The sequence below is a fragment of the Pantherophis guttatus genome, chromosome 10 (assembly GCF_059756535.1).
Source record: "Pantherophis guttatus breed Tessera chromosome 10, ASM5975653v1, whole genome shotgun sequence".
Taxonomy (NCBI): domain Eukaryota; kingdom Metazoa; phylum Chordata; class Lepidosauria; order Squamata; family Colubridae; genus Pantherophis; species Pantherophis guttatus.
In genome coordinates this window covers 7057225-7067085 of record NC_142072.1, presented here as the reverse complement: position 1 = coordinate 7067085, position 9861 = coordinate 7057225, and the positions used below count along the sequence as shown (strand labels likewise).

The 9861-nt window shown below is 45.5% G+C and overlaps 1 protein-coding gene across 1 annotated transcript; it reads right to left on the bottom strand.

Moving 5' to 3' along the window:
• Positions 1 to 3842: 3842 nt before the first annotated feature.
• On the bottom strand, positions 3843 to 9408 carry LOC117675875 (chemerin-like receptor 1). Its single transcript, XM_034434924.2, has 2 exons — positions 9329 to 9408; positions 3843 to 4923 (listed from the first exon to the last, which is right to left on the bottom strand). Exon 2 carries the CDS (start codon positions 4905 to 4907, stop codon positions 3843 to 3845), a length of 1065 nt encoding a protein of 354 aa, XP_034290815.2. The 5' UTR covers positions 4908 to 4923; positions 9329 to 9408.
• Between the last annotated feature and the right edge of the window lie 453 nt (positions 9409 to 9861).

The window sequence follows — 9861 nt, the reverse complement described above, 5'->3', positions numbered from 1 at the left end:
CAATCCCTTGCTCAAGCAGGAGAGCCTATGCCATTCCAGACAAGTGACTGTCCAATCTCTTTTTAAAACCCTCCAGTGATGGAGGGTGATGGAAGCACCCACAACTTCTGAAGGCAAGTTGTTCCACTGGTTAATTGTCCTCACTGTTAGGAAGTTTCTCCTTAGTTCCAGGTCGCTTCTCTCCTTGATTAGTTTCCATCCATTGTTTCTTGTCCTGCCCTCTGGTGCTTTGGAAAATAAGTTGACCCCCCCTCTTCTTTGTGGCAGCCCCTCAAATACTGGAACACTGCTATCATGTCCCATCCCGTCCCCCCCACCAGTCCTTCTTTTCTCTAGAGTGGCCATACACAATTCTTGCAACTGTTTTTCATACGTTTTTTTTGTCTCCTTTAATCATCTTAGTTGCTCTTCTTTGCACTTTTCCCAAAATCTCGACATCTTTTTTGTAATGTGGTGACCGAAACTGGATGCAGTATTCTTCCACCGTTAACACATTTTTCACGCAACAAAATCAAATCAAATCAAATCAAACCTTTATTACAGTCATAAACCAGCATATTTTACACAACCCAAAAGTCACCAATCTACATGGACTTCTTCAGACCCACAGAAGTCCTCATTTTATTATTGCTACAAGGAGATGAAACACAATTATAACAGCCGGGATATGATCGCGGGCTAACTGTAGACTAGATGAAAAATTGTTTATCTGCAAATTCCAAGTCAAACTGAAGCAGAACCTTTTCTACGATATGATTTTTGACCCTATCAAAAATCATTTTGAACAAGAGCCCCGCCTGGTGGCGCAGTGTTGAGAATGCAGCGTTGCAGGCTAACTCTGCCCACAGCCTGGAGTTCGATCTTGAAACAGCTCAAGGTTGACTCAACCTTCCGAGGTTGGTAAACTGAGGACCCAGATTGTTAAAGGCAAGGTGCTGATTCTGTAAAACCGCTCAGAGAGTGCTGCAAAAGTCTAAAATGTAAGCCTAAGTGCTATTGCTAATATATATTATACATTTTCAAGAAGGACATCAGAAATCACTTTGAAATCCTGAAGCCACTGACAGGGAATTAGAGGAATTTTAGAATGAAACCAGCTGTTTCAAATTATTAAGGACGAATGCAGGGGTGGGTTCTACTTACCTTTACTACCAGTTCACAATGGGGCCGCGCGCGCATGTGCAGAAGCGTTCTGATGACGTTGGGGTTGGTGGGCGGAGCCTCCTGCCAGTTTTACTACCGGTTCTATAGAACCGGTGCGAACCAGGGGCAACCTACCACCGGACAGATGTGAAAACAAGTTATCAAAAGACCAAGAAACAGAAGAAACCAGACTAAACGTGGAATAGCTGTTAAATTAGCCTTGGTGGTACAGTGGTCTAAAGCACCCTGTTATTAACACAGCTGCCTGCAATTACTGCAAGTTCAAATCTCACCAGGCTCAAGGTTGACTCAGCCTTCCATCCTTTCAAAGGTAGGTGAAATGAGGACCCAGTTTGTGGGGGCAATAAGCTGACTTTGTATAAAATATACAAAAATATGAAGGCTTTTGCTTAACGCAGTGTAAGCCGCCTTGAGTCTCCGGAGAAGGGTGGCATATAAATCAAATAAAAAAAAAAAAAATTAGCAGCAGGATTAAAGGCATCAAAAATAGAAACCGACAACGAAAACCAAGGGAAGTCTTCCAAATGTTTCCAACTCAGAAGGACATTTCGACCTCAAATTGGTACGTCAGAGGATACCAATGAGCTTACAGTAACTGATTCAAAGAAGATAAAGATGCAAGTCGTATATGGAAAATCAGTAAAATAATCATCATCATCATAATAAAACTATGCAACAATTTGGGGTCATCATGACTCAGTGACCAACAAACTGGAAAACATCAATCTACATTCCGATACCAAAGATGGGTTTGCAAATTATTTCAATGTCCTTCATTTCACACGCTAGTACAATAATGCTCGAGCTCATCTAATGTAGATTAAAGCTCTACATGGAATGGAAGAGACCAGATGTTCAAGCTCATTTTTGAAAAGGCAGAGACATTACTGCTGGTGCATGCTGAATAACTGAGAAAGCCTAAAGACAATCAAGTATGTGTTTAATATATATATATAGAGAGAGAGGGGGGGGGAGGGAGGGAGGGAGGGAGGGAGAGAGAGAGAGAGAGAGAGGGAAGGACCTTGATTGTGTTGACGAGGGCAGAATGTCCTTGGGAAAATGGATTCCAGAATGTTTAATTGTACCCATGAGAAATCTCTGCACATATTGTGTTTTACAACCATCATGGGAAGAGCTAACTCCTTTGAGAAGTCCATGATGTTGAGCAACGTGGAAGGCAAGAGGAGAAGATGTCCAAAAGCGAGGAAGATGGAGTCCGTGGTGGTGGGTGCACTGTTCGAAGACCTGAAGGTCCAGGATGGGAGACAGAACATCACAAAGAAGATCTATTTATGTGGTTGCCAGGAGTTGACACCAACTTGATGGCTCGTATTCCATCGGTGCTTGACAGTACAAATCTATTTTTTTAAAATGGATCTTTTAAGCAAGGTTGGTTATTTGTACAGGTAGCCCTCAACTAACGGCCACAACGGAGCCCCAAATTTATGTTGCTAAATGAGAAATTTGTTATCTGAGTGTTGCCTCATTTTACAACTTTTCTTGCCCTTTTTGTTAAGTGAATCACTGCAGTTTTTAAATTAGTAACACGGTTGTTGAGTGAATCTGACTTCCCCCTTGCTTGTCAGAAGGTTGCAAATGTTCGATCACATGCCTCTGGGACACTGCAACCGTCATAAAATGTGAGTCATTTGTCCAGCATCTGAATGTAAATCATGTGACTATGGGAATGCTACGATGGTCGTAAGTGTGCAAAACGGGTCATACTTTTCAGTGATGTTATAACTTTAAAGAGTCACTAAATGAACTGTTGTAAGTCAAGGACTATCTGTATAGGCAGAAATAAGCATAAATGTTGTGTGTTGCATGTATACAATGTTGTGTGTTGCGTGTATACACCCTGTATGTGTACATATCTAGAACTGGCACTACTATCAAAAAAACCTGCTTTCCAAGATTCAGAACAAAGATATTCACAACTCCTTCATTTTGCAAATGCGCCACAATCCAAATCCATTATCCTCTGGTTATCTTTGATTAGTGGATCTCTGTTGTGGCCCACCAGCGGCCAGCAGAGCTGGCAGCAGAGTCAGACAGTGAGGAGGTTGGGGAGGAACTTTGGCCAGTCCTGGGATTTGGGGAAAGCTCGGACGAGGGCTCTGTGTCAGAGGCAGAGAGGGAGCTAGACAGCAGGGAGGCAGAGGAACAGCTGGAGCCCGTTCCCAGTGTGCGCATGTGCAGAGTTGCCAGAAGGCAAGAACAACTAAGAAAGCAGGGTCGACTTGGGAGTAAAGCCACACCTTGGAGGTGATTGGCCCCTCCCATAGGAAACAAAAGAGGAGCGACCGGGGAGGGGTTTTTTTCAGGAAACAATTTGTTCATTCGGTCGTTTCAAGAGTGGAAAGTTCTGTTCGTGACTCTAAGAGACTCTGTGCCAAGTTTTGCCTTGCCCTGCATTTGGCAACTAGTTATCTGGCAGCTTTCCAAGTGAGATAAGGTCTGTGTTGATCAATATTCCTTTGAAAGACTGTTTGCGAAGCCTTGCTGACTGTGAATGAAAGGAATTCACAGTCGTGTAAATAAAAGGGATTTGCCGGGACCAAGACTCTGCTTCATGCTTTTGAAGGAAGTCTAGGTCAGAACAATCCCAAAGATCAACAAGGGAGACAGAGAGATCCCACAAGCTTGTAATCGCGCCCCTCCCCCCACCCAATTCTTTTTTAAAGGGTGTGACAATCTACCTCCGCACTGGATTTGCTCTTGGTTAAGGTCTGCCCCGTGGTCTCACTGAAAGCGCTCTCAAGAGCAGCCAAAATGGACGTCCGTAGCTTCTCCCGGAAGTCCTGCCCCACAAAGACATACAGGAAAGGGTTCAGGCAGCTGTTGAGATAAGCCAGGCTTGAAGCCAAGGGTATTCCCACCACCAGAAAAGTCTGTAGTCCAGGCGTCACCCTGGCAGCCGACATTTCCAAGAAGGAAAAGACATGATAAGGGAACCAGCAGATAAAGAAGGCCACGACCACAGCCACCATGATCTTGAAGGGCCTATTCGAGCGGGTGAGCCGAGTCCCCTTCAGCCTGATCGTGATAATGCCGTAGCAAAAAAGAATGATGATGAACGGCACCAAGAACCCGGCCACAAAACGAGTCATCACCAAGGCTTGAGCACGGAGTTCTCCCAGTTTAACCATCTCCTCTGACTGGAAACTTTCGGATAAGGCAAAATTGTTGTAACAATGAGTGACGTTCTCTTCCACAGAAGAATCTTTCAGATCCCGGAAGACAAAATAGGGAGAACTGAGGGCCAAGGCGGCTATCCAAATGCCCAGAGCCACCAGAGAAGCCAGTCGTGGTGTCCGATGGTTCTGGGCCCAGACGGGACACATTACAGAGACGCAGCGGTCCATGCTGATGATGGTGAGGAGGAAGACGCTGGAGAACATATTGAGGAAGGCCACCGTGCTGATGAGTTTACACAGCAGCTTCCCAAAGGGCCAATGGAAGCCCAGAGCTATGTAGGCCACGTTCAACGGGAGGAAGGAAGTAAAGACCAGATCGGCGATGGCCAAGTTGAGGAACCAGACAGCGTTCACGGTCCTCTTCATATGGAAGCCAGTGATAAAAATGACCAGGCTGTTTCCAGCCACCCCTAACAAGAAGGCGATGCTGTAGATCACCATGGAGAGTACGTGCATCGAGTTGCGGAGGCTTGCGTTCTCCTGCAAATCAGGATAGTCCTCATAATCTTCATACAGGCTTTCCGGAGAGGTGGTGTTGGCAGCCATTTTGGTAGAAAAGAATCTGTTGGAAGGAAATAGGAAATGAAAAGAAGGACTAGGAGAGACATGATAGCAGTGTTCCAATATCTTAGGGGCTGCCACAAAGAAGAGGGAGTCAAGCTATTCTCCAAAGCACCTGAGGGCAGGACAAGAAGCAATGGGTGGAAACTAATCAAGGAAAGAAGCAACCTAGAACTAAGGAGAAATTTCCTGACAGTTAGAACAATTAAACAGTGGAACAACTTGCCTCTAGAGGTTGTGAATGCTCCAACACTGGAAGTTTTTTAAGAAGATGTTGGATAACCATTTGTCTGAAGTGGTATAGGATTTCCTGGCTTAGCAGAGGGTTGGACTAGAAGACCTCCAAGGTCCCTTCCAACTCTGTTATTCTATTCTATGTCTGATGAAAGAAATGCATGCACCTGTAAGGTGGAAGATGGAAATATCACTTCACACCATGATGCAAAATGAACCTATGGCTCTTTGACCAACTTTTAAAGCTATGGAACTACCCCAGGATCCTACTATAAAATAAGATTGTATATTTTGTTAGGCTAGAAACCAGCAAACTCTGAGTTCTAGTCCCACTTTAGGCATGAAAGCCAACTGGGTGACTTCGGGCCAATCACCAGGAGACGGTGAGTTCTAGTCCCACCTGAGGCATGAAAGAAGGCTGGGTGACTTCAGGCCAATCACTAGGAGACTGCGAGTTCTAGTTCCACTTTAGACATGAAAGCCAGCTGGGTGATTTTGAGCCAATCACCAGGAGATGGTGAGTTCTAGTCCTGCCTGAGGCATGAAAGAAGGCTGGGTGACTGTGAGTTCTAGTCCCACCTTAGACATGGCTGGGTCAATCAGTCTCTCTCAGCCAGGGGTGGGTTCGACTTACCTTTACTACTGGTTCGCAACAGGAGCACGCATGCACATTCGCTTTGTTCACGAGCATGTGCACACACATGTGCTTTTGCGCATGCACAGATGACCCATGATGATGTCGGGGCGGGTGGGCGGAATCTCCTGCCAGTTTTACTACCAGTTCTATAGAACCAGACCGAACCAGGAGCAACCCACCATTGCTCTCAGCCCAGCCCACCACACCCCACAGGGTTGTTAGGGAACTTGGAATGTTTTGTTCTAAAGTGGAACATTTCTTAAATTTCTGCATCAAAACCCGAGAGTCTTCCCACGTTCCAAAATGTCTTCTTGATAGAGATTTCGTGGATGAATGCTTAAACACAGTAATACAAGTCTTGCAGTGCAATAATCAGCCACAAGATGGCAGCAGATCAACACCTTTTTTAATTGAGTAGTAATGCTGGAGTGTGTGTGATGCATTTTAACTTTTCCAAACTTGAAATAATTCATCATCTGCGGAGCATCTATTTGGCCCTTCGGTTGACGCTGAACGTGGTGTTCTGCTTTGCAACCAGTTGCACTTTCAGAACAAGAGGACTTCAGGAATTAATTACGGTTTTTCTTTTTGGGCTTTCAACCCAAAATTTAATTAAAAACCATTTTATATTGTTAAATCTCCAAGAGATTGACTGCTCTTGGAATAATCTCGGACGGTCCCTGACCTCCGTACTTTCCGCACCCACCTGAAGACGTGGCTGTTTCAGCAATTTCCCTGATCTGCTACGAGATTTTATTCTGTTTGGGGTTTTATATTGGCTGTTTTTAGGATTGTTATTGTTATATGTTTTTATTCTGTCCGCCGCCCCGAGTCCTACGGGAGAAGGGCGGCATATAAATTTAATAAAAATAAATAAAATAAAATAAAATCTCAATGGCAGGACTGCTTTCACGCCTAGAAGCTTATTATCTCATATGAACTGAAAACGCTTCCTCTTACTCCTTTCCCAGACCAATTAAATAAATGATACTGAGTTCATACAGGATAGGCTAACCCAGTGATGGCTAATCTTTTTGCCATCGCATGCCAAAAGCGGGGGGAGCACGGGGGGGTTGCATGTGTGCGTGCCCACACCCATAATTCAATGCGCCCCCACGCCCCATCCACCCACTTATGCGCGCGTGACACCACCACTCCATGAACTCCCTCGCTTTTGGCACGTGATGGCCTGGTGGGCCCGGTAGGCCATTTTTTGCCCTCCCCAGGCTCCAGAGGTTTTCTAGGAGCCTGGGGAGGGCAAAAACAGCCTTCCCCACAACTCCGGAGGCCCTCTGGAGGCCGGAAACAGCCCGTTTCCCGACTTCTGGTGGGCCCGGAAGGCCCGAAAATCAGCTGGAGCTAAGTTAGGGCAACGCTCGCATGCCCACAGATATGGCTCCGCGTGCTATGGCACACGTGCCACAGGTTCACCATCACGGGGCTAACCTAACATGGTCCCTCCTTAGTCATGAAAGCAACCCACCCCCATGTTAGGTTAGCTTATGGGACAGTCACCTATTCTTTTACTTGTTCGATACACCAGGCCATCACATTGAAAATGTGGTCCAGGATGGGGAGGAGGGGCAATGTCCTATGTGGACACCACAACTATTGTAGGTGTTATTAATCCAAGTTCATTATTTAGAACAATGCTTCTCAACCTTGGCAATTTCAAGACATGTGGCCTTCACCTCCCAGAATTCTTTCAAAGCAGTTGTTTTCCAAAGTTGTATTAACTCCTGGAATTCCTCATGCCAGTCTGCAGTTTTGTCTAATGGTTAAGGCAACCAGGAGACTGGGAGTTCTAGTCCCACCTTAGCCATGAAAGCTGGCTGGGTGACTTTGGGCCAACACCAGGAGATGGTGAGTTCTAGTCCCACCTTAGCCATGAAAGCTGGCTGGGTGACTTTGGGACAATCACCAGGAGACTGGGAGTTCTAGTCCCTCCTTCGCCACAAAAGCTGGCTTGGGGACTTTGGTCCAATTACCAATAGGCCAGGCCAACTCATCTCACAGATTGTTGTTGAGAAAATAGGAGGGAGGAGTATTATGTATGCTACCACCTTTCATTATTTATAACAAATAATAATAATAATAAAGGCGGGATACAAAATAAATAAAAAATAAGCCTTAGCCACCTTTTTCAAGAGGCAACTGGACTTTCTGGTTTTATTTTTGAAGGGGTTTCGCTTCTCATGCAAGAAGCTTCTTCAGCTCTGACTGAATGGCAAAGAATGAAGAAGCTTCTTGGATGAGAAGCAAAACCTCTTCGAAGAAAAACCCAGGAAGTCCAGTTGCCTCTTGAAAAAGCGCCTTTGGGACAACCATGTCCTGGATACTGAGAAGGTCCATAGACCCTCAGCCACCTTAAGACATATGGACTTCAACTCCCAGCATGCTTAAAATTGCCACGATTGTGGGACCCTATTCCAGTGCAATAACCATCACAGAACTGGGGACCCCGTACAGCATTTATGGCGGTCACATTCTATTCCTGGCTGATTTTTTTTCCCCCTCTTAATTATTATATGTAAGGCTGGATTAAAGCCTTGTGCCTTTCCTAACCTCTTATTTGCCTTCCACAGAAGGTTCAATTTTCAAAAGCCTGCATTCTTTGGTTTCTTCCACCTTTGCTCACGGAATTCAAACATGGATGTCTGCATCCATTAATATCCCGCTCGCTTGTTGCAGAAGAGTTTTTATATATATATATAAAAAAAAAAGCATATTGTAGCTGGAAGTTCAATCCAGAAAATTGGGGGTCAAATAACCCCCAATGGGTTAGGACAGGAGTCTGCAACCTTAAAGACTCAAAGAGCCATTTGGGCCCGTTTCCCACAGAAAAGAAAACACCGGGAGACACAAAACCCTCCCTGTGCCTGACTATTTCCTGAGCGGCCACAAAACTAGCATATGTAGTTGAATTAAACCTTCTGTTTTCTTCTGAAACTTTTCTTGGATTTATCCATGGTTGGCCTACCGGGGATTGAAAAGCTCAAAAAATCACGTGCCGGCGGTTGTGATGCATATTTTGAGTGACAGGGAGTCACAGCAGAGGGGTGAAAGAGCCACAAGAGGCTCCAGAGCCACAGGTTGCTGATCCCTGGGCTAGGACATTCAGTGAATCTTCATTGCCTCTAGCATCAGAGGTGGTATTCAGCCAGTTCGGAATGGTTCGCCTGAACTGTTAGCGGAAATTGCAGTTGGACCCACCCACCCATCCCAGCTCTATGCCATTCTATTTAGGCACATTTTGATGCCAGGTGCATGCACAGAAGGCAGGTGCGTGCACGAACCAGGAGTGCACACGCACAAAGCGAGCGTGTGCCCGCGCGGCAAACCAGTAGTAACATAATCTGAAACCCACCGCTGTCTAGCATCCTTAACCTAGCCTAACCTGCAGAGTTAAGATGCAAGTAAAAACTAAGCAGCTGTATCCTTCCTCCAGATCTGAGCAGAGCAAGACAAATAGAATCACCAATATACATTCTTATTGAGTGGCAGTGTTGCAAAAAGAGAATTCAGAGAGTCTCACCTCGCAGCTGGTGTCTTCTCGAGTGTTTTGATCTTTTCCTGGCTTCTTCACTCTCCGAACCTCTAATTCCAAGCAATCTGTTGTGCCCTCGGATGGCTTGAGAACCTACTGTGAAGCAGGGAGGTTCCCTGTCTGCATTTTATTTTATTTATTTTTTTGGAACGATGGAGAATCCGGATGTGTGGCTAGATGGGAACAGCCACTGTCCACAGACCGTTGCTCATTTTGGGACTGCCTGCAGAAAGTTGGCAGAGAAGCTGTGGGCTGGTTTAATTCTTTAACCCTTGGCCCAACGAGGAGCATGCTGTATCAGTCTTCATTCCCAACACATCCTGCTGGACTCCGAAAGTCTCACTGGCCAGCCAGAGACAATGATATCCAAACAGATTAAATTGTTCCAAAGAAGAAAGCGTGTTGAAGAGAGGACAGGTTACTGCCAGGAAGTAATTTCTCTGTGGCCACCTCCCAGGATTTAGAGACTGGAGATTCTCAGTCATCCAAGTTATGGTTGTCTCAAAGGTGCTTTTTCAAAA

What these genes read in the sequence shown, in the direction of transcription:
- LOC117675875 (XM_034434924.2), bottom strand. Translation starts at nt 4,907, where the DNA reads ATGGCTGCCAACACCACCTCTCCGGAAAGCCTGTATGAAGATTATGAG.